At 41.7% G+C, this 25,426-nt stretch overlaps 1 protein-coding gene across 5 annotated transcripts; it reads left to right on the top strand.

The window, feature by feature from the left end:
* The first annotated feature begins 16,176 nt into the window (after positions 1-16,176).
* On the top strand, positions 16,177-25,332 carry LOC106572339 (high mobility group protein HMG-I/HMG-Y). 5 transcript variants are annotated; one of them, XR_014380678.1, is made up of 6 exons: positions 16,177-16,333; positions 17,276-17,385; positions 18,166-18,246; positions 19,373-19,429; positions 20,253-20,330; positions 20,594-23,044. XR_014380678.1 is itself a non-coding variant. In XM_045696172.2 (5 exons), the coding sequence occupies exons 2-5, from the start codon at positions 17,290-17,292 to the stop codon at positions 20,271-20,273; spliced, it is 255 nt and encodes an 84-aa protein (XP_045552128.1). In that variant the 5' UTR covers positions 16,177-16,333; positions 17,276-17,289; the 3' UTR covers positions 20,274-23,045. The 5 variants fall into 5 exon arrangements, 3 of the variants coding, with proteins under 3 accessions (XP_045552128.1, XP_014001850.1, XP_014001851.1); XR_014380679.1 differs by lacking the exon at positions 16,177-16,333 and adding an exon at positions 16,381-16,574 and having other exon boundaries at positions 20,594-23,046; XM_045696172.2 differs by having other exon boundaries at positions 20,253-23,045.
* The last annotated feature ends 94 nt before the right edge of the window (positions 25,333-25,426 follow it).

Genomic DNA, 25,426 nt, shown 5'->3' with positions numbered 1-25,426 from the left:
AGATATCCATGGAGCTTCCTCAGTGCTTCTCCTTTATCAGTCTCTGCAGCTCATCTTAGAGAGGGGTGTACGTATACAGTACCAAATTATTACCACATTGTGTGAACATAATCTAATTTACAGAAGTATGTGGTGCAGCAGCTGAGTGTTATTGTTACTGTATGTATTCCATGACCCTACCTATTGGGTATACCAAGGCAGCTCTGCTATTGAAGCAGGATCAGGCATGAGTAGTATGTGGTTTTAATCTCAATTCAAGCAGTGCTAGTCGAAAAACAACAACAACAATACATTCAATTTAAGTTGGATGAGCCTCTAAGAAGCAAAGTGGTAAAAACTATAAACCACATAATAAAACCATTCAAACATGGAAACATGGAAACATGGAATGTAAGATGTTTTTCTGCATAAGGATTTGCAGACATAGCCAAATGCATACACAATCATGATGAAAACAAAACAAACTCACACACACTGACAAAAACATTGTGTGACGTACACCAATCAAGGCACCTGTGCCTCTTCTTTGATTTTGTACTTGCAATGACCCGCCATCTCACTCCTTCAAAACAAAAACATATTGATTCAGTGCTTATAGAGCTTTTGATTCCAACCCAAGCCACAAACCAAAGAATAGACACGGGTCCCCAATCCACTGCCCTCTTGTTATTAAATCCCAAGAACTTGTCTGTTCCCTCCACCCCTCTCCTCTGTTACATCATCCGTGACCTTTCTATTGGATGTGGAGGCAGTCAGACTTCACCCTGAGTGTACACATCATTGAGAGAAAGCTAGAGGTCATTACAAGCTCTGCTCTCAGAGAGGGTCTGTACTTTCAGAGAAAACAAAGGTTGGGCCCTGGTCAAAAGTATTGCGCTATATATGGAATACAGTGCCATTTTGGATGGAGCCCTGGCTTTAATTGGCTCCTGGAGACTGTGATACGGCACAGACTGTGAAACAGTCTGGATGTGACAGTTAAGGCTAGTCCTTCTCTGCTGTCTGTTCTGCCCTTTGTGTCAGTCCCATTAACCTTTCTCTTCCACCTCATTCCCTGCCTTTTCATGTTCAATTAAGGCCACCATTCAAATTAGTAGGGAGAGGGGAGAACAGCGGCTTTGTCTTAGATCATGTTTAAGGAAATAATTGCACCTAACTGTATCCTGATAGGTGTGCTATCAAGAGGTGGAGGTTCTTTGTATGGATAGTTTTTAATAAGTTGCAGAGTATGTTGTTTTTATTGCAAACTGCTTTCAATACTCTTGATTGTGTATGCTTGGTGGTGTTAGTGAGTACGTGTACCTGCAGCCTGCCTGTCTGTGTGTCTGTGTACAGTATATTGTGCCATCTCACTACCCACCACTTACTCAGGTAGAAATCAATAACATTTTAAGACATGGAAGGCAGAGAACCCTCGCACCAAAACACGACAACACATTATAACAACAGCTCAGTACTTCATTGAGAAACTAAAAACTCCAGAATGAAGCCATGAAACTGCCCTTTGGGAGTGTGTGAGCTCTGGTCTGTTGTCAGTGCAGTGTAATTAATCACTGGCTGTAACTACATTCACAGGGTCCCCGTAGGTTAATTGGACTGCAGCTGCAGAATAGCATAATGGCATGATGTATGCATCTAGCCAGCCAGGTGGAATGCCACCCTGCCCCCAGGTACTCAACCGCATGCCCGGTTACTTGGCTGGATGGATGGTTCCCTCCTGTACCCCAGCTTCTCCCTGCTACTCGCTACCCCAGCTACTCCTGCATCCCCTAAGGCCGACCAACTGAAAGGTCACACTCCCCAGATACACTTAGGAGGGTCCAGAGGAGAGTAGAACAGTAAGGGAGAGCCATTGATGGTGTGATTCCTGTACATGATCCTGGCCTGCTCTGGACAGTTGAGGGTTCGAGACAGATCAAATCAAATTGTATTTGTCACATGCTTCTTAAACAATGGGTGTAGACTAACAGTGAAATACTTACTTATGGGTCCTTTTTCAAAAATGCAGAGTAAAAAAAATAAGGAAAAAAAGGAAATAATGACAAGGAATAAATACACAGTGAATAATGAATAACAATAACGAGTAAAAATAACATGGCTATATACACTGAGTATCCCTTTTGCCCATAGAAAAGCCTCAATTCATTGGGGCATGGACTCTACAAGGTGTCAAAAGCGATCCACAGGGATGCTGGCCAATGTTGACTCCATTGGTTCCCACAGTTGTGTCAAGTTGACTGGATGTCCTTTCGGTGGTGGACCGTTCTTGATACACAGGAAACTGTTGAGCGTGAAGAACCCAGCAGCATTGCAGTTCTTCACACAAACCGGTGTGCCTGGCAGTTACTACCATACCCCATTCAAAGGGAATAAAATATTTTAGCTTGCCCACCTTCTGAATGGCACACATACACAATCCATGTCTCAATTGTCTCAAGGCTTAAAATCTTCCTTTAACCTGTCTCCTCCCCTTTATCTACACTGATTGAAGTGGATTTAACAAGTGACATCAATAAGTGATTATACAGGAGCTTTCAGCTGGATTCGCCCAGTCAGTCTATGTCATGGAAAAAGCAGGTGTTCTTAATGTTTTGTATAGTCACTGTACAGGTAGTACCAGTAAGTACAGTGTTGATGTGCGTATGAGGTGATTGAGGTACAGTAGCTATACAGTGAGCTCCAACAGTATTGGGACAGTGACACATTTTTTATTTTTTATGATATAATGACAATGAGGTTAAAGTGCAGACTGTCAGCTTTACAGTTTTTTCCAACTGCTTACACACGTTTTCAAAACGGTCTAATTTTTTCAAAACTCTACACACAATTCCCAAAACTGCACACACAAAATGCAAAATGCCTCACATCTCCTTCAAAATGTAACACTGCATTCAAAATGCCATAAACACATGTCAGAATGAAGCATTTGCATCAAATGGCAAACACTGCTTTCATAATAGTACATTTTTGGATATACCATGAAAACACTGTTGTTCTAAATCTAAAGCTCTTTGGTCTTTCATAGGCTTATATCTACATTTCAATACAATGTTCTACAGTGAAAGTAATCTGCTGAGAGGGGTAACAAGTACACTGTAAACACCAATGCAATGTAGAAACAGAAAATATTTATTAGGCCAAACATTACTGTTGTATACAGTAGCATACAACAAAACCATAAACATATGTAAATCAAAAGTATATTCTTTAGAATACAGTAAAGAACACAATTGTGTGTGTGGGGTCCCGGGGGGGCAGTCCAGGAATTGGTAGGGGGGCGGCAGTCACCAGTGCTAAGTTACGCTTCATCTCTTCTCCGGGCTGGGTCTGGCCACAATACTTCGTCCACATCACAAGATAAGTTTTCTCTTGCCAAACATCGAGGGAAGTATCTCCTAGCATGGCGTATCCAACCTTGGACAGAGGCAACCTCTATGTCCCCCCCTCCATTGCCTGGAGAAGCGGCATGCGGGCATAGTGTTGGCGATTATACACTTTCCAGTGCCAGGCTGAGAAGAATTCCTCTATGGGATTTAGAAAAGGTGAATATGGGGGTAGGTACAAAACTACAAATTGTGGATGGGTGGCAAACCAGTTTTGGACCAGAACAGCCCGGTGAAAACTAACATTGTCCCATAAAACCACAAATCTAGCAGGCTCCTGATCTGGATCAGGGACAAGCATTGTGTAAATTGCATCCAGAAAAGTGAGCATATGGCCAGTGTTGTACGGACCCAGTGTGGCATTGTGATGGAGGACCCCGTTTTGAGTGATGGCAGCACACATAGTTATATTACCCCCACGCTGTCCAGGGACATTGGTAATTGCCCTCTGTCCTATTACATTTCTTCCGCGGCGCCTGGTTTTGGTGAGATTGAAGCCAACCTCATCCACATAAATAAATTCATGGCGAATTACATGGGCATCCAGCTCCAATACTCTCTGTAACAGACAAAAGGATATACAGATGAGTAAATATGGTATGTCTAAAGTACTGGAAGTAGTGTTGGCATACATATCTCTACAAAGTCATGTCGCATATTCTTGACTCTGACAGAGTTTCTCTCAAATGGCACCTTGTAAAGTTGTTTCATCGTCACTCGGTGCCGTTGGAGGATGCGTTGTATGGTCGACAGACTTCCAGCATCGATGTTGTTAAATATGGTGTCATTATTCAAGATATGCTCTCTTATCTCTCGAATCCTAATTGCATTGTTGGCCAAAACCATATTTATAATTGCAGTTTCTTGTACATCTGTAAACAAGCGTCCTCGTCCTCCATGATGTCTTTGCCTTTCCACTCAGCAGAATTCAAACACAGTATGTGTTCAGCATAGGAACTGTAAACAATGTACAAAAAAATGTAGTACAGCATGATAACCAACCTCATTCATTCAATGCAGTGCAGTAAATGGATGGCTTAGAGTTACAAATGTTTATGCAATACTATGCAGTCATACGTATTTTACAGTACATTACTGTAATGCTAAAATAGTCATTAGATAGTTGCATACCTGTTCTCATTTCTGAAGGTTCGAATTATGGACGCCACTGTAAATCGACTCAAGTTCCCAACTTGACTTCCCTGTAGGCTGCCTTATTGTCGTGATCAGTCCTACCACCGCCGTGTCGTCAGCAAACTTGATAATGGTGTTGGAGTCGTGCATGGCCTCGCAGATTTGGGTGAATAGGGAGTACAGGAGGGGACTAAGCACACACCCCTGAGCTGCCCCCGTGTTGATGGTCAGCTTGGAGGAAGTGTTGTTGCCTACCCTCACCACCTCGGGGCGGACCATCTGGAAGTCCAGGATACAGTTGCAGAGGGAGGTGTTCAGTCCCAGGATCCTGAGCTTGGAGGACACTATGGTGTTGAACGCATTGTAATCAATGAACAGCATTCTTACATGGGTATTCATTTTGCACAGGTGGATGAGGGCAGTGTGGAGTGCAATAGAGATTGCGTCATCTGCGGATCTGTTGGGGCAGTATGCAAATTGGTGTGGGTGCAGGGTGTCTGGGATGATGGTGTTGATGTGACCCATGTCCAGCCTTTCAAAGCATTTCATGGCTATACTGTAGGTGTGAGTACTATGGGGTGATGGTCCTTTAGGCAGGTTATGTTGACGTTCTTGGGCACGGGGACTATGGTGGTCTGCTTGGAACAAGTTGGTATTACAGACCGGGTAAGGGATAGGTTGAAAATATAAGTGAAGACACTTGCCAAATATGCTTACTAATGATGGTGTGATCCCATTATTGGGTACAGGCCTGGTGATGATTTGTATAATTAGTACTCTGTCTAAAATGCCTTGAATTTCAGATGGGTACAGCTATGCTCCGCCATGACACGTAGCAATACTAAGCAATGAGAAAGCTGTAATTTTTTGTCTGTAGGGTTATAAAAGGCAAAAGCTGGTCTTGATTTGATCAAAGCGTCTCATACTAAGTCATCACAAATAGGAGAGTTATTCTGGTTATTTCCTTAAGTGTGCCTGTATCCAGAATGATTGTCTCATTTTACATTACATTTTAAGAGTGACTTACAGGAACACGTAGGGTTATGTGCCTTGTTCAAGGGCACATTGACAGATTTTTCACCTAGACGCTCTTAACCGCTAGGCTACCTGACGCCCTATCAAGAGCCTATATCACCTGACATGTTATACTGTATGTCGCCCATAAATCTTTCATCACAATGACACCACACATATCATGATTACTTACAGTCAGTCAGAGTATGGTGCAGAGAGGAGCCTATAATGTAGAGTGGGAAGGCTCATACATCAAAGCTCAGACTACGCAATCTCTGGCAGGGTTTTCTCTCTCAGATACTGCGGTCCCATTACCCAGAGATAACCACACTTTAATAGTTAATGGAGCTGTGCGGCCCCCATCTGAATTACAAATGTAGCCATCCGTCTTGCCCAGAGCCCTGCAGGCCAGGCAGTAGCACCACAGTCTGTTTTCAGACAGAAACCCTAAACATTCATCGATAGACAGCAATCTGACACCAGGGTACGGGGTTACGTCCCAAACGGCACCCTATTCCTCAAATAGTACCCTACTTTTGACCAGGGACCAGGGCCCATAGGCCTCTGGTCAAAAGTAGTACATTATGTAGGGAATAGAGCACCATTTGGAAGACAGCCCAGGAGACACTGAGCACTGTGATGTGGTCAAGGCTAGAGACCGGCTGCCTGGTGTCAGAGAGAGAGGGGGGGGGGGGGGGGGGGTCTGATCTGACAACTGATATCACTCCAGATACTGGCCTGATGATTACAGCTGGATTTCTTGGGAGGGTCCATACTACACTTGGCAATCTCCTCACGATTGATGCCAGTAAAGGAAAACTGTATTGACTTCAGCTTGTGATTGACGTTCTTCTCTTTCCCAGACAGAGTGCCTCTTCAGACCAAAAGAAAGGAGGAAGTGTCTGCCAACCTTCCTTATCTGCATTTAGAGGAACTCCAGTATTAAACTGTCTGTTTAGATATTCACCCCTCTTCTACTTTGTTTGCAGGGATTTCAATGCAGAGGAACAAATGTTAAAAGTTGCACCTGCAACTCAGTCACCTTTGTAAAACATATTTGTATTCCATGTATCTCTATGCTGTTGAGTCTGGCTCAAATGTGTCTTATCACAGCCCTCTGTAGAGATAACCTGCTGTCTGTTCTGGTAGAAGATAAAGGCTATGATAAATCCGAGCACGAACTGCGTCAGTAAGTAACCAGCAGCACAGATGCAGCACACCACCACCACCCCCTCCCTCCCCTGTGTCTACAGCTGCCACGGAGGGAGGCGACAGGCGGGCACCCTCTCACCTTCGATCAATCAGGTGAGAAGGATAGGAGGAATTCTAAAACTCCAGATGTACTGTCGCCAAGGTGACTCTCATCCATTAAAGCTCCAAACAGAGCTGAACATAAACTCGTCAGAGTCATTGATGTTGTCTGAGTTCCATATCCCTCCTCGGGTTTGGTGTAGACTGGCTCAAAGTAATTTAGCCTAGATAAACAGATTACCTTATTTAGGCCCTTGATTGTAGTTTCAAAGGTGTTCAAGATTTTCACAAAACTGAAGGTCATGTAAGTTTTGCAATATGTGCGGGTGCCACAACAAATGCAGGTTAAGGTGTGATTAATTTTCCTCAGCACAATTTTTGGTTGTTGTTTTATTGTTTTTGTATTTTTAATGTAAAAACGATTTAGGCCTAAGGGCTTCCCTAATCACACAAGTCCCGCTGCTAAAACTGATCACACTATCTTTATCAAGGCAAGACTACCCTCTGCTGGAGTTCATGTAAAGAGCACTCTAGTATGTCTGTCTCCAGAGGTGAAGCAAGAGGGTTTACTCCATCCAAAATCTGTCCAAGTTAAGCAGATAATTAATTATTACGCAAACGAAGAGTTTTAGTATGGGGGCAATGAGAGAGTGTTGAATTTAGTCAAAATAAAAATGAATTGCTATTTTGATACGTGAGGCTTATTTGATCTAATAGAAGTTTCGCAATGCTTAGGTTGTTACGAGTGTACTGATATAATTGTGATGCACGTGACATCCCGGAAACTTTTAGAAAAAAAACACTTCATATCGTGGTGGTCCTATTGAGAATCGAGACGGTCATTGGGTATTCATGAGGCTAGCGTAGCACATCACTCATCATTGAATACAGGCGGTTAACGTCAACACCCTTCATTGAATATTCAAAAAAGACTTAAAATAACGAGACGTATCCACCAACACAAATAGAAGAATGGGCTTGGAGCTTGACAGACCGCCGTCTCGCTCTGTGGACAATGGGTGGAGACACAAGCGTCTCGTCATTATATCCAATATCTCTGCTCTAGTATCTGTAGAGTAATGGCAGCGACCACTCTAACATGCAAACCTCACCGGCCACGTTGAGTGCGTTGCAAAATACATTTACACAAAGAGTGCATTCGGAAAGTATTCAGACCCCTTGGTTTTTTTCCACATTAATCTACACACAATACCCCATAATGACAAAGTGGAAACAGGTTTTTAGAAATGTTTTCAAATTGATTAAAAATAAAAAAAACAGGTATACCTTATTTACATAAATATTCAGACCCTTTGCTATGAGACGTCTGGAGGAAACCTGGCACCATCCCTATGGTGAAGCATGGTGGTGGCAGCAATATGTAAATGTAATATTGAAGTTTTTTTTTTAGACATTTGCAAAAATGTCATCCATTTTAGAATAAGGCTGTAACATAACAAAATGTGGAAAAGGTCAAGCGGTCTGAATACTTTCCAAATTTCATCCATTTTAGAATAAGGCTGTAACATAACAAAATGTGGAAAAGGTCAAGCGGTCTGAATACTTTCCAAATGTACTGTACATTTTACAGACACAGTATATTATACATTCGTAATCTATCTTGTTTTTTTATTTATTTTTTCTCCCACCATTCAGCTCTCCTCATCCCCTCCCATCTATCGCTGAATACCATATAGTTTTGATTTCTATTTGCCATATATTTTTCAACTGTGCTGTGATGTTTTACAAAAGTTCTGAACCTTTCTATTCTCATAGTTTTTACTGATTATAAATTAAAGAAAAATATTTTTGTTAAGAGTATTATTATATTATTGATCAATTGACTATGACTTTTTAAATCACCCAGCAGAGCTATTTGCAGTTAGCTCCAGGTAAATGTTGCAATTCTTCAGCAATTCCAGAACCTGTGACCAAAAACAAGCTACATATAAATAGGCCAGTTTAATTTTGTCTGGTTTTCCATTCCAAATAAAATGTAATATTTTTTGCTCATTTATATATATTTTTTTTTAAACAGTCGTTAGGTGGGGCCATAAGCAAATAGGTTAACTGGGATATGACTAAAGAGTTAATCAGAGTGATTCTTTTGGCCATGTCTGGTTTTCCAATTCTATATGATGTTGCTTTGCTAGAATACAGAGACTAAATCAGACGGCATGGGGGAGGGTTGCAGAGATTGTTGGTGTTGATGGTGGCGAAGAGAGATATGCACAATCCCACTGGGCACACACTGGTTGAATCAACATTGTTTCCACGTAATTTCAATTAAAGCATCCGAACCATTTGGGCTACAAACTAATATTACCACTCTATGAACATATGAGATTGTCACGAACACGTTTTACTCTATGACCCCTACAAGTGTCACGGGACTCGTCTGAAGGTAACCCGGTGCTGGTTAGGGTGACTACATGTCCCGGATTGTGCGGGCCCTTTATCCCGCAACCAAACAATGATGTCCCACATTTTATTAAAAATATTCTAACACCACTCATTTACAAAAAAAGGTGCATTTGTTTCGTATTTCAGTCAGGCATGCCAGCCTGTCTCTTTTGCAGCAGAGCGCACGAGGCGAAGCGAAAAATTTCTCTCGCCAAAATCTGTCCAAAATAAACCCAATGCGTTTCTCTGGGTTTATTTTGGACCTAAGCTTTTTGACCGCCTTCCCGCCTTTGTGACGACGGCTCCTTGTTAGGGTGGAGACATGAGCATCTCGTCATTATGTGCAGATCTCTGTTTGCAGTAACGTTGCTATTTTGAAAGTATATAAATCATAAGGATGATACTGGTGATGTTAAACACTTCTCCATTCGTTGTTGAGATCTGATATTCTGTGCAGCGCAGGTGATATGTCAACCAATGTTATATTCACCAACCGATCACGTTTGTAAAATCCTTTCGGTCTAAATTCCAGCTAAACTTGGAGGGCAGTTAAAAAAAATATGCTTTTGGCATAAGAGCTACGAAAGTAAATAAATAACTATATTAGACATATTAGATTTTGTCAAACATGTGAGGCTCTCCATGCTCATTAGTTGCTCGTTTAACATATTTGCTGCTAATTCACTTAATCCGGTTTTCAATGTCTCCCTTCCTAACTGTTTTAAATTCCCTGATACCAACCAAAAATATTTCCTTGGTCAGATTTTCATCACATTTGATCGCTCTTTGACTGTCTGTTGTGCCATTTATTAATGTGTTATTCAGTGCGTTCATATGGGACAAATTCAAGATTTTATCAAATAATTGTTTAATATTTTTTATACCTACAAGGGTCCTGAAACGTCTTGCTTCCCACTGTGCTACTACGTCCACAAGACGGTGCCATACACCATACTGTCGCCAGACTCAAGCCCTTACTCAGCCATGTACACTACATGGCCAAAAATATGTGGACACCCCTTCAGATGAGTGGATTTGGCTATTTCAGCTACACCCGTTACTGACAGTGTATAAAATCGAGCACACAGCCATGCAATCTCTATAGACAAACATTGGCAGTAAAATGACCCATACTGAAGAGCTCAGTGACTTTCAACGTGGCAATATCATTTTTTTTAAACTAGGCAAGTCAGTTAAGAACACATTCTTATTTACAATGACGGCCTACCGGGGAACAGTGGGTTAACTGCCTTGTTCAGGGGCAGAACGACAGATTTTTATCTTGTCAGCTTGGGGGTTTGATCCAGCAACCTTTTGGTTACTGGTCCAACGCTCTAACCACTAGGCTACCTGCCGCCCCGTCAATGTCATAGGATGCCATCTTTCCAACAAGTCAGTTTGTCAAATTTCTGCCGCGCTAAAGCTGCCCTGGTCAACTGTAAGTGCTGTTATTGTGAAGTGGTAGGCCACACAAGCTCACAGAACAGGACCGCTGAGTGCTGAAGCTCATACCACGTAAAAATCGTCTGTCCTCGGTTGCAACACTCACTATCGAGTTCCAAATTGCCTCAGGAAGCAATGTCAGCACAAGAACTGTTCATCGGGAGCTTCATGAAATGTGTTTCCATGGCCAAGCAGCCACACACAAGCCTATGAAAAGTTCACTGCCATTGGACTCTGGAGCAGTGGAAATGCGTTCTCTGGAGTGATGAATCACACTTCACCATCTTGCAGTCCAAAGGACAAATCTGATTTTGGCAGATGCCAGGAGAACGCTACCTGCCCCAATGCATAGTACCAACTGTAAAGTTTGGTGGAGGAGGAATAATGGTCTGGGGATGTTTTTCATTGTTCGGGCTTGGCCCCTTAGCTCCAGTGAAGGGAAATGTTAATGCTACAGTGACATTCTAGACAATTCTGTGCTTCCAACTTTGTGGCAACAGTTTGGGGAAGGCCCAAATGACAATGCCCCCGTGCACAAAGCAAGGTCCACACTGAAATGGTTTGTTAAGATTGGTGTGGAAGAACTTGACTGGCCTGCACAGAGCCCTGACCTCAACCCCATCAAACACATTTGGGATGAATTGGAACGCCGACTGCGAACCAGACCTAATCACTCAACAGCAGTGCCCGACCTCACTAATGCATTTGTGACTGAATGGAAGCAAGTCCCCACCGCAATGTTCCAACATCTAGTTGAAAGCCTTCCCAGAAGAGTGGAGGATGTTATAGCAGCAAAGGGGGGACCAACTCACTATTAATGCCCATGATTTTGGAATGAGGTGTTCGACGAGCAGGTGTCCACATACTTTTGGTTATGTAGTGTATGTATTTCTATTGATCTGAAAGGATTGTATAGGTATAAGCAATATGCTAATAGTTCCACCATGGCCTCTGATAGGCTCAGTAGATTGTCTGCCATATTGCCAGTGTTGGGGAAAGCTACTCTGAAAATATAATTTACCAAGCTAGCAATTCCTTCATGCTGGAAGAAGTTAAGCTATACACTAAAGCTAAATATAGTTTACTTAACTAAAGTTACTTTGAAAAAGTAGTTCACCACATTCAAACTACTTCGTGATAAATTATCATATTGAAATCTGAAATGTCATAGATTAAAAATTGCAAGAACATATCACTCTGGAGTCAGATGTTAACAGAATGTTTAATTTAGCCCATTAAACACAAAAACTATGTTTCAAGCAGTGGAGGCTCCCGAGGGGAGGAAGGCTCATAGTAATGGCTAAAATGGGGTCAATGGAGTGGTATCAACCACATGGAAACCACATCTTTGATGTGTTAGATACCATTCCGTTTACTCCATTGCAGCCATTATTGTGAGCCGTCCTCCCCTCAGCAGCCTTCACTGGTTTCAAGTGAGAGTTAAGCAGGTCTGATGCCGGAAATGCAAATAAATTATTGCCTACTTCACCCATATTTTATTACATTTTTGCTAAAAAAAGTAGTGTGTGGTTTCAGTAGTTAGTTACATCACTGCATGGCAAAAATAAGTCTTGAACTACTGAAAACACTACCAAAATGTAATTTTAGCTCAACAACCACCAGGTTTCTGCAAATGACTAGTTGAGCTACATGTAGTTCATTACTCCCCAATACTACATATTGCTTACATTTATCCAATCCTTTCAGATCTACCATAGTGCATAGAAGAGTAGAGGAGGGGCAGGGGTTGATTTGGTATAGGCGGTGAGATTTGAATGCAATTCAAATTCAATTTTAGATTCAAAGATGCATTTTGTTATTGCTGTTATTATACTTACATCAGAAAGGATTCACATATCAGTCAGAGTAATTGCGAGTCAACCCAATTTTATTGTAAAGTTTTGGAAATGATAGCCTTTGCATAATAAAGAGCATTAGATGTAGGGCTATGCCTATCTGGCACCAAAGTCTGACCCTGGAATGTCACCCAGAGGATCCTTACCTAGAGGGTTCAGGATGTGAAAATTAAAGTGGAGCTCTGACTAGCACAGGAAGTTATTTTTCTGAATGATGCATCACGGTGAAATTAGGTAGTGCGATATGTTATTTCAGTTTCAAATAAATACCAGCACTTTATTCATTAAATGAGCAGCACACGCCACTTCCTGTGTTTGTGTGAGTCAGCCATTACTCATCATGAACTTCAGTGAATCAGCCCCCATCCGTTGCCACCTCACCTCCACCCGCCCCTTCCGCTTAGAAAAATGACCCTCTCTCCCATCCCCGCCCACCTTGCCTTGCCTCTGCATGCCCTGTTCTCTCGTTCACCCCTCCCGAGGTCCTGTCTGGAGAACTGTGCTAAGTGTATGTTTATATGTATCCCTCTTTTCTCTCTCTTTATCCCTCTCTCTGACTCCTTCTCACTCTCCCTCTTTCTGTATTTCCCTCTTGCAGGACGAGTGTGTGCGTAGTATGAGTCATTTCCAGATCCAGCCTGGGACAATACTAGCCGCACACGCAGGGGGAAACCAAGGCGCAGGCAGGAATAGGATGTTTTGGTCCACATCTGTTAGTCGGTCTGGCTGCAGAGCTCTGTGGTTTGCACAGAGCCTAAAGGAGGAAGAAAGATAGGAGAAAGGGGGTTAGCATGCCAAAGTGGGCCAAGACCCCCCCAGAGTTTATTAGGATTCCCATAGCCTAGAACTGCCTGTGATCGTCCACAGGCCAGGAGACGGTTCTCCAGAGAGTGCTTTAAGTCTGGAATGGAAGTGATTGGCTTTTTGGTGTGTTACATTGTGTGTTTTTGCTGAATTTGAACTGGTTGGTGATAAGAAAGCCATTTGTTTTTTGTTCAGCTGCAACTAGGAGAGTTTCCTTATCACTTTGTAATGCTGAATTCTGCATGATTATTTATCCATTGAAATGAAAGTATTTATATTCAAGCTTGCGTGTTAACTGTCAACAGACTGCTTTTTAATGCAACCCAACTCACAATTAGAATACAGGTGTTGTCTACTTGCAGTGAAATACTATTTGGGGTATGTATTTCAAATGCTTTACTGAGGAAAAGTTTTTGAAAAAGGTATTTGAGAATACTTTTTTCCATGTGAAAACATATTATTTGAACACAGTTCCGTTATGGACTACACTTTTACTCAGTTCTGCCATGTCTAATCTAAAAAAATGTTTTATAGCAAAAGTACATCAGCTACTGCCCATCATCACCCCTTCCTGCTCCAGGCTGTACATGCTGCATGGTTAAAGTCCTACTCCAGTCTTCTTTTCAGCTCATTTATCACCTTATTTACTTCAAGGGATACTTCAGGATTTTGGCAATATCTACATCCCCAGAGTCAGATGAACTCGTGGATTTGTATGTCTCTGCGACTCTTCGTGCAGTTTAAGGAAGTTGCTAACTAGCGTTAGCGCAATTGCTAACTGGAAGTCTATAGTTACAGCTAACAGCTAGGGCCTTTCCTCTTTTGTTCTCTATTGTTCCTCAAGCAAGGGGGGGGGGGCTGATGACATCAGAGTGCACCATCAGACCAACTCCTTGAGTTGGCTTACTCCATGAAGAAAAAAAAAAAAAGAGTGTAAATTATTGTATTTATACATGGGATATTGTTTTTCAACAGGAAAGGTAAAGAAATAGTGAGTCTTTAAGCAGCAAGGCTCATCCCATCTTTGGGTGGAGGACATTCCTTAGACACACACTCACTGGGCTGTTTGCCCTGTGTTCATCAGTATAGAGAGCATGGCAGCGGCTTGGGGAGGATGGGGGGGGTGGGGGGGGGGGGTGCGGGTGGATGAGTTAGGGGGACTGGGGGAAAAAAGAGAGGAAGGAAATGAGAGGGGGAGCTGGCGTGCCAGGCAAGCACATGCTGAGCAGAACATTTGATTCATTCAGAAAAAGAGAACTTCTCTCCATTCATTCCCCATCTAATCTCCCCCATTACCCACTCATCCTGTCTGACCACCATGTACAGTAGTATACATACACTGTATATCTCACCAGATACTGTACACACAGGCTCATACTCTGAAGCCCCTGTACTAAGCAATTCACCATAAACTAAAATCTCTATTTACCTAACTATTTTGTTCACCTAACTATTTACCTTTGAAACTAACACAATTTCTTTAAACAAGATACTTTTAAAAACAAACTGAAACTGGGTCAGAAAATGTGTTAAAAGTATCCTGTGAAACGGCTTTTTGTTTTAATGTTTCAGTTGTACCAGCTATTACTGAAATTATTCAATAATGTGTCAATTGCTAAATAAAAATATCACACTGATGGTTGTAATTACTGCATTACTACATTTTACTTCGCTGTTCACTGTTTCTTTAAAATGCCTACTTGAGCAACACATAGTACATTTAAGCAAATGTACATTCCAGCAATAATTGTTGTTTTATTTGTGCTTATTGGTGTGAAACTGAGTCCTAGACAGTCAGATGGAACCAAAGATAACTATATAGCAGCCTAGCAGGCACATGGAAAGCATTTGTTGAGCGGGGGGGATTGGGAAGTGTTCCTGTTCCGGCTTAGGAGGATGGGAGGTGTGTGTCTGGGGGAAAGATGGCCAGGTATAATACACTTCACCACAGTAGATGGCTCATTGTCATCTGTCCCTTATTCTATGTTTGGGCAGAGTGGGGGATGTGGAGCCATTTGCCGCTAAAAATGTGTGTTCCAATGGGACATCAGTTAATGGTTTGACACCTATCTCTCTCACATTCATTGTGAACCCATCAACTCCAGGTTGGGGGGAGATTTACATTCAAGTAAAGCTATAGGTCTAGTCGAGAGGTCTACCAATGGAGGAGGGTGACTATGCATACAGTACGGTGGCAGTTACGTCATGCAGTAATCACGCCAGTAAACATAATCTATCTGATAACAGACAGAGGTTTCCTTTGTTTCTTTTCATTTAATGTTTTCTTATCTAGCTTGTCTATCTCATAGATTTAAATCTCTTGTTACAGTTCACAGAATGCACCTTAAGCCAAGTTTATAGCTCATGATATGAATCCTTAAGCTAAAAAAGGACTTAAAAAAAGAAGCTATTTAATGGCACACAGTCCTGAATGAATTGAAACCATTAACCACACTATTAAAGCAAACTCCTTAATGTATGGATACACTCAAAGAGTGGGACACCATTTTTAATTTTATAAATGGAGAACATGCTAAATGTGATAGGCTACAAGCCTACTAGGCCTACTTACAATACAACTTTTTCCTTGGTTTCTATTATATGTAGTCATCCAGTAATTACTTTCCATGAAAGCAAAACTTTGTAAAAACGTGATTTCAAGGTACATCATTTCTTTCAAACCAAGGGAAATATTTCATTATTTAATATTGCTGTGGGAACACTACAGACTGCAGCTTTAACCTGGCTGTAGGAATAGAGGCATAAAGAAATGTCAGACTACAGGTTAGCCACCTGGACACTGAAACAATACATCTGGATGTGAATGGGAGTTGGGGATGGATGAAGGGGCTGGGGTGTTGGGTTGATGATGGTGGCCCACTTATCATATCTCCGCCCTCCAATGTTATAGCTCCTGTGAGGACGCCTCTTTAAATTGCCCTAAACTCCTTGAGACTGGCGCATTTTCTTTATCTTGGAGAAAGACAGACAGCTATTTTTAGCACGCTTTGGATCTGCACTTTCGCCTGCTTCATTTTAAATAAGGTAATTTTAAACAATCCTAAAATATTTTTTACTTTCTCTTGTCTAGGGATTCTCTTGTATAGCATACTTATATTAGCTGTGCTGCACACTGGAATTTAAAGGGGCGGATTTTGTGTAGCCTAGTCTGTCGAATAAAACAAGAGCTTTAGCAAAAGGATTTAACCGGTAAAACAAGCGACTGGCTTGTGGGTGAACCATTCGTTATAATTCGGCGGAGGGCCATAATCTTCAAGGGATCAAGGTAGGAGCAATCCAACCTATTGCAACGAACACAAAACTGACCTTGCATTCGGTCACGTTTTCATGCTATTTTGACATAGGATTCGATAGGCTGGAAGCGTAAATGTTGTAAATGTGCTTCGATAACATAGTGGTGCCGATTTTTTGGACTAAAATAACGATATTGCATACAGTCTTATTCCGATTGAATTTCCTCTTTTTGTTTTCGTTTGAGTATTGTGCTTCATGGAGCAACGGGGCACCCGTAGCGACTGGGCTTTAAACATTCAGCCTATACCAAACTAGGACATTTCACTCTGCTGTAGCCTCGCATGCAATTTGTATTTCTAAATTATTGCTATTTGTGCGGTTCTTGAATTGTGGCAATTTCATTCATCACATTGTTTTCGCTTAAATAAAGATTTCCTTGGTAGACTGTCTCCATTGTGCGCGTACTCCGGCTGTATGTAGTGTTATATACAACCGGTTGATGTCACCCCCGTTTATTTATCAGTAGTCCACGAATACAGCGCAGATGAGACACAAATAGTGCTGCAAATACATTGGGACGTGTCAAATGCTTATGTCACTGTACTTACTATGTAATAACACTAATAAGAACCCTACGGTAAAGTGTCAGTTTTACATTCACCAATAGAGATTGTAGTATATGCAATTTACATGCATTGTGAAAATAGACACTATTATTCTTCTTCTTCTTAGGATTACACCTCAACATGAGTGATAAGGGCACCATCTCAACAAAAGAGGGAGCAGAGAAGAGGGGACGTGGAAGGCCAAGGAAACAGCCACCGGTGAAAAGTGGTTCTGATGTAAGTGTCTTTGTAACACAACATTAGTTTCTCTGTGTATGATAGATCATGTGTAGGCCCTGGAGTTTGCCTGCCGAGGATAAACTAAGGGCCCTAGTTGGTTATGGCTCCCAGGCCTGGCTATGACCACCCAACTCGAGCCCCGGGTTTTCCTGGTTAGGTAATTAACCAGTCCCCCCCTCCACCAGCCATGGCTGTGTACATCTGTAATGGTCATCATGTGTTCTGGCAGGTTGTCCGTGATGTGTAACCTGAACCCCTTAAACCAGTAGTAACCCACATACGCTCCCTCTGCTTCTAACTGATCGGTTTATGTAAGCAAAGTAGAAGCAATGTTTTCCTGTAGCAGTCTTCACTGGTCTTCATAAAGCTATATTATTGTTGCGTTATAGTAAGCCACTACTTCCTACATACCTCTTGTTGTATGGTCTGATTTAAACCACTGTCATTTCTCTAGAGCTTGTTACAGTTAATAGAACTTGGCAGCCTGTGGCTGTGACCACCTGTTAGTCCTAAAGTAGCAACGGGTGTCAGTTGCACTGACCTTGAACAGCACACTCTTTGTGTCTTGAATAATAAAGTATTCAATTTAAGAAGGTGTGTGCTTCACATCATATACCATGTTGTGTTTGCCCTCCAAAAAAAGACACTTCATTTATTGTTGCGCCCATAGTGTCAAACCTTGGGATGCAACATCTATAGAACCACCATTTACATGTTTTCATCTTTGGCTGTAATGTTGTGCACAATGCCTGACCATTTCCCATATTTTTCTTTCAGGAACCCAGTGGGTCCCCTACCCCAAAGAGGCCCAGGGGAAGGCCAAAAGGCAGCAAGAACAAGACTGTCACCAAGGGCAAGGTAAGGCAATTTGGTAGCCCTATTTTTACACAACTGAGAGAATGTGACCTGCTACTGTCACTTACGCTTAGCAGTCATCCTGCCGAAACCTGCAGGCCCCTGTTGACCACAGGTTACCATTAGGGTCAGATGGAGCAGCTGTCACAAGCCCCTATAGTTTTAGCTGCCCCTATGGTTTTAACTTGATATTACCTGAGTTTTCACTCTCATCCTCATAGTCAAGCACTAAGTAACTTTCATGTCCCTATGACGGTTGATGACCCTTTTGTTGTCACAAGGGTAGCTAACCTCATCAGGTTCAAAGGATGTCCTGTTGTTAAGTACGATTTATACGTTAACTGTACCTGTTTTGGCCCTTCTCGCCTCAAGTGTAAAAAATAACAGGACCAGAGCTTCCCTTTCTAAGATCTTGGTTTACTGGCCGCTTGAAGAGACACTCAGTTTTGAGTTAATACTTCCTCCTGGCTTCCTGTCCTCCAGCTTCCTGTAGCTTGTCATGCACAGTGTGGTGCAGGTGCAGCAGGCTGCAAGACTGTTTCCAAGCTGACATTACCCCCCCCCCCCCCCCCAACACACATCCCTAGTTCTTTTCTCCCTGTTGTCACCATAGCAACAGGCGAGTTCTATTCCTCGCCCCAACCCCCACGCTCCTCTAAGCGCTGTGTGTTGGTGTGTCTATGTGTATGTGCAGGGAAGGGATATATGTGTATATGTATATGTGCATGTGTGTTTAGGTTCAAGGATAGATCTGAAGTGGGCTCAGGGAAGGGATATATGTGTATATATGAATATGTGTTTAGGTTCAAGGATAGATCTGAAGTAGGCTCAGGGAAGGGATATATGTGTATATATGCATGTGTGTTTAGGTTCAAGGATAGATCTGAAGTGGACTCGTTTCTTCTTGCCCAGTTTCACCAGCTGTCTCTGAGCCCCAGACCAGGTGGCCAGCGAACTGGAGTGCCCTGTGTGCCGTTCCTGTCAGCTTCCAAGATAATAGCCAATGAACCTGATGCCCTCAAGCCATCTGCTTTCTTATAGGAGTATTAGTGCCCTCTAGTGACAGTAGATTAGCAGGTTTCTGTGCAGTTAGATTAATTGTTTGTTTTTCTTCCCTCGGTTTCTACAGAAGACACCAGCAGCCTCAACTGCAGGGATGAAACGCAGGGGAAGACCTAAGAAGGAGGTAAGAGTAATTCTTATTATCATAGGTCTTAATATTATGGTTAACTAATGCCTCCCTCAGTAATGTCCCTTGACTCTGACACACTCTTTTTTTTTCATCGGTCCACTGTTATTGCAGTTCTGTAATGTTTTGCATGTTAGTAGCTACGTTTTTAAGATATTGGACTTTCAAGAAGCAAAGTTTCACGTACCACATCATGATGCTGCAAAACACATCATCATGGTGCTGCAAAACACATAGTCATGATAATGTGGCAAGTGACACTTTGCTTCTTGAAAATCTTAAAAACTGCTGACATGCAAAACATTTTGGGACTGTATCAACAGTGGACTAATAGTTTTTGAATGGATTTTTCCTTTAAGTCGCCACTGTTCCCCTCCACATGCTCACTGCTGCCAGAAATCCCAAAGGTTAGAATGCTTATGGCTAGTTCATACAAACAAAATTATGTACAACGAACAATCAAACTCGTCATCCGGCCTGTTCCCTGGCGTGTCCTAAACAGACACAATTTTGTAACCTAGCAAACTCATTCCAGGTGAACTCCAAACCCACCACCCCTGTGATTGGTTGAATTAAGTTGGGGGAGGGTTTTCCGTGGCTGCTGCTTATCTTCCACTGATATTCAGCCATCAACAAAAAAACATGGCAGCTATTGTGTGTAAATTAAAACATTCAACTTAACATTTTCTGTTTGCAACAACCAGCTACCAGATGTGAAGTCAACTACACCTGGTGTATAGTGCTTGATTTGAAACAATAAATATTCCAGACAACTTGCATTGAAGAAACATTCAGGATGACTTTTTTGCAACAAACACAGATAGTTCTGATGAGGAATTGACACATTTTGACCTAAAGCTGACCTGTGGGACTCGTCTTCATGCGATTCTGAAGACAGGTAAGGACGGGGTAAGCAATGATTGTTGAATTCTCTAAACTCAACACTCTATGTAAAATAAAACTATTTAAGACTTACATATATGACAATATAGTTTTGCTTGTTTTGAAGTAGTTGTGTTTTGCATTAAGGGGAATGTGTTCACTAGATGTTTTGTGGTATTGAATTTGTTGTTGATTAAACCTAAACCTTTAGCTGTACCTAACTGTAGATAACTATCCTTTCATGATATCTCATGTCATAACTCTTTATTTATCTTTAAGGGGGAACAAACACTGGTGGAGACCTGGGACTCTGGAGAGAAATATGAGCATCGTCTTGCCAGCGGCAAAATGCTTGCTCTGTATTTATGTCAGGACAAAGAGCTGGAGCAGGAGGGATGGAGGCTAGGAAATAGTTCTTATGCAAGGGATATGGTGGAAGCTATGATGCAACTAGTGGCCAGTTGTACGCCAGAGATGTGCGAATGTTTTAAGTCTGTATATCTCCCGGGCTTGATTGAGCGCCAGCGGAAAGAGCTCAAGGAACTCTTGGCAAGCCTGCACTGGACTGAGAGACTTATTAAGGCGTGCTATGCATCACTATGTACAGTTGAAGTCGGAAGTTTAAATACAGTTAGGTTGGAGTCATTAAAACTCGTTTTTCAACCACTCCACAAATTTCTTGTTAACAAACTATAGTTTTGGCAAGTCGGTCAGGACATCTACCTTGTGCATGACACAAGTAATTGTTCCAACAATTGTTTACAGACAGATTATTTCACTTATAATTCGCTGTATCACAATTCCAGTGGGTCAGAAGTTTACATACACTGTGCCTATAAACAGCGTGGAAAATTCCAGAAAATGTAATGGCTTTAGAAGCTTCTGATAGGATAATTGACATCATTTGAGTCAATTGGAGGTGTACCTATGGATGTATTTCAAGGCCTACCTTCAAACTCAGTGCCTCTTTGCTTGATATCATGGGAACATCAAAAGAAATCAGCCAAGACCTCAGAAAAGAATTTGTAGACCTCCACCAGTCTGGTTCATCCTTGGGAGCAATTTCCAAATGCCTGAAGGTACCAGATTCATCAGTACAAACAATAGTACGCAAGTATAAACACCATGGGACCACGCAGCCATCATACCGCTCAGGAAGAAGACACATTCTGTCTCCTAGAGATGAATGTACTTTAGTGCAAAAAGTGCAGATCAATCCCAGCAAAGGACCTTGTGAAGATGCTGGAGGAAACAGGTACAAAAGTATCTATATCCACAGTAAAACGAGTCCTATAGCGACATAACCTGAAAGGCCATTCAGCAAGGAAGAAGCCACTGCTTAAAAACTGCAATAAAAAAGCCAGACTACGGTTTGCAACTGCACATGGGAAGAAAGATTGTACTTTTTGGAGAAACGTCCTCTGGTCTGATGAAACAAAAATAGAACTGTTTGGCCATAATGACCATCGTTATGTTTGGAGGACAAAGGGGGAGGCTTGCAAGCCGAAGAACACCATCCCAACCGTGAAGCACGGGGGTGGCAGCATCATGTTGTGTGGGTGCTTTGCTGCAGGAGGGACTGGTGCACTTCACAAAATAGATGTCATCATGAGGATGGAAAATTATGTGGACATATTGAAGCAACATCTCAAGACATCTGTTAGGAAGTTAAAGCTTGGTCGCAAATGGGTCTTCCAAATGGACAATGACCCCAAGCACACTTCCAAAGTTGTGGCAAAATGGCTTAAGGACAACAAAGTCAAGGTATTGGAGTGACCATCACAAAGCCCTGACCCCAATCCTATAGAAAATTTGTGGGCAGAACTGAAAAAGCGTGTGCGAGCAAGGAGGCCTAGAAACCTGACTCAGTTACACCAGCTCTGTCAGGAGGAACGGGCCAAAATTCACCCAACTTATTGTGAGAAGCTTGTGGAAGGCTACCCGAAATGTTTGACCCAAGTTAAACAATTTAAAGGCAATGCTACCAAATACTAATTGAGTGTATGTAAACTTCTTACCCACTGGGAATGTGATGAAAGAAATAAAAGCTGAAATAAATAATTCTCTCTACTATAATTCTGACATTTCACATTCTTAAAATAAAGTGCTGATCCTAACTGACCTAAAACTGAAATTTTTACTAGGATTAAATGTCAGGAATGATGAAAACTGAGTTTAAATGTATTTGGTTAAGGTGTATGTAAACTTTCGACTTGAACTGTATGTTCTGTTATAGAGCTATTGAGGAACTGTCAAATTCAAAACTTTATCAGCCATTTTATTTACAAAGAAAGAAAATGTGTCTTTGCCTTACAGACATGCTTTTATTGAGTCGATAGTGCACTAGAGTGAACCACTGTTACTTGTCTGAAACACAGATCAGCTGGTCTTTAATTTTACTTCATTCATATTGTATTGTATCTGCTTTGTATTATGTACATACTATTTTCTACATATTTACACATCCAACCCTTTTTGTTGTTGTTACTATTTTTTTTGCACAAATGTATGTTAAGTTAATTGAGAATAAAACATGCACTGAAAATGTTTGTCTTGAGTGAGTCTTTGACCCGATTAGTATAATTGACTCCTAATAGATACTGTTGTTTGTATTGCAAATCAGTTATTGTAGTTGAAAGATTGATGCACTGTCTGCTGGTGACTTAGAGTATATTAAATCCAATTCCGTTTTGTCGTTGGTGTGAACCAGGAGAAACATGGGTTGACCGGTCTGTGTTTGGTGTCTTTTCAGGAAAAGGAGGAACAGACAGCGAAGGAATCATCATCTGAAGAAGGAGAGGAGGAGGAAGACCAGTAAACTTGCTACCTCACTCAACATACTGACTTCCTGTCAACCAGAGCTGGACTGAATCTCCAATACTGGTGCCACCCCAACCCCTGTTCTACTGTTCACTTTCTTGCCTTCTAGCCAAAGGAAGGTCAACAACACAGTTCATCCAACCTCTATCTGCAAATGCACTGGAAAACCAATGGATGTTTCTCGACAAGCATATATCTATCAAAGAATCACAGGACAGGTGACAGACAACACTTTCTCTGTGGGTATGTCATGGTATTGCAAGTCTTTTATATTGGACTAAAGTATGCTCTGATGATGAGTTTTTGGACACACATCTTTCAAAAGACTAGTGTATAGGACATTCTCTCGGCTTAGCGGTACTATTTTTTCCTTAACACCGGTATCTTGAGCTGGTATGGCATATACACTTATTTCCAGGTTTTCTATTGGACAAAAGGTGAGTTTTGCCTATACTTGCTTTTTAAGTGTGAAGTGGTTAATCTATCCATTACACCTACTTACCAGTGATCTCGAGGATATACAGTATGATCATTAAATATATGGTTATAGCAATGTTATTCATGTATAATCTCTGTAGTAGACATCTCCCTGTTACTCCTGATTGTGCAGAATTGTTCCTCCCTCCCACCCAAAATAAGCTGTCCCTTACTAGTCTCTCTGGTGTGACTTGTGCTTGTCTCCCTATAGCCTCTTTGGGGCGCCACTGGAAAAGGCTTGTGTAAACTAAAGTGTACTGTTATTAATCAAAGATCTGATCAGACTGTTTTTTATCGTGTTCCTCCGGGTCATTACATGTCCTCAAATACCTGAGGAATTGTGCTGCTTTGACGTCTACGAAAACTCAACATAGTAATGTCATAATGGCTTAAGGATGGGTAGGCATTCATTGAGTGGGGAGCTACATTCTCTCATCACTCCAGGGAGCTTTTATTTAACTCTGGCATCTGCTGTTCCTCTTAATGTGGTCCTCCAGTCTACAGTACTTGTTGCGACCCATCGCCATTTGGTCAGTTCTAGGTGAAACAAACTGTGGTTGCCCAAACTAGGAGCTGGATTGTTACTGTTGTGGCACTGTTTTATCCAATGGGTCTGTATAATAGCTGATCATTCCATTTCACCTCTTTACATGCCCAAGGCCCGTTCTGTGTCATCATCACTTTGTACAGGATGTTGAAATACTCTGCTCTGTCTGTGAGGATACAGTCAGTGTCTGCTGTCTACTCTAGAAAAACTGTTTTTTGTTGTTGTTTCGTTGTGTTTCTCAGTGTCAGGGATCTCTAGATCACAGTCCAGTTACTGGGTCTCTCCTCAAACCTACAAGCTGCTACAAACTCAGTTATAAAAACCCGTAAAACTGCATTGTGCCTGACAAGGCCCAGAATCTCATACTCACTTAACTTTCCCATATTGCATTCTTCAACTGGTTTCAAATGTACAATGTAACCTCTTGCAAGTGTTTGAGAAATGTTTGTATTACATAGTCTGTGTATTTTCTGTCTTTTTTAATCTGACTGTAGCTTGGTATTTTAAAGACAACTGCCTAGCTACTAGTGAAAGTGTGCTCATTTGCCCCCACCACCCCGTTTTTAAACCTAGCTTAGACAGGTCACTAAGCCGATGTGTAAAGTCAGGGAGATCTGGCAGTTTTGCAAACTGTGTTCGCTGACTGTAGTCGATTAGCCAGCGTGTTCTATCTTTTTAATAAATCTTACTTCTGGTGCACTGAAATGTTAGCTTGGTTCAGGTTGTTCAGATTGTCATGTGTGTGTTTAGTGACAAAAACTGGGTGTTCTCTCCAGCTTGTAATTCCGTTGTAGGCCTCGTACGGCTTTGGCACCGTGCTCCTTTCCATTATAAGTCCCTAATGGCACCCTATTCCCTTTATAGTGCACTACTTTAGACCAGAGCCCTGTTCAAAAGTAGTGCACTATATAGGGAATAGGGTACCATTTGAGGGGCATCATGTTCATGTGGAACTCCGGTAATGAAATATATCCAATCACAGCTGCAACTATTTTGACAATGTACAATGCCCTTATGTACCAACATCATCCATGTACATTAATTCATGCAAAGTTGAGATGGGATCGTTCTTTAAATGTACACTGTCTATAAATGTACAATGTCTATATTTCTATTGTGCCCTATGACAATTTGTATCCAGAAATGGTCAATAAATACAAGAATGTATAATTTGTTCGGTTGTCTTGTCCTGTATCCTCTTCACTTAAAATATATAGGCCTATGTTGTGAGACTAACAAAAGCTAGACTAATGTATAGATCTATTACA

This window comes from Salmo salar, chromosome 15, assembly GCF_965601325.2.
Source record: "Salmo salar chromosome 15, fSalSal1, whole genome shotgun sequence".
Taxonomy (NCBI): Eukaryota; Metazoa; Chordata; class Actinopteri; order Salmoniformes; family Salmonidae; genus Salmo; species Salmo salar.
The sequence above is the reverse complement of the archived record's forward strand: the minus strand, read 5'-3'. Positions and strand labels throughout refer to the sequence as shown.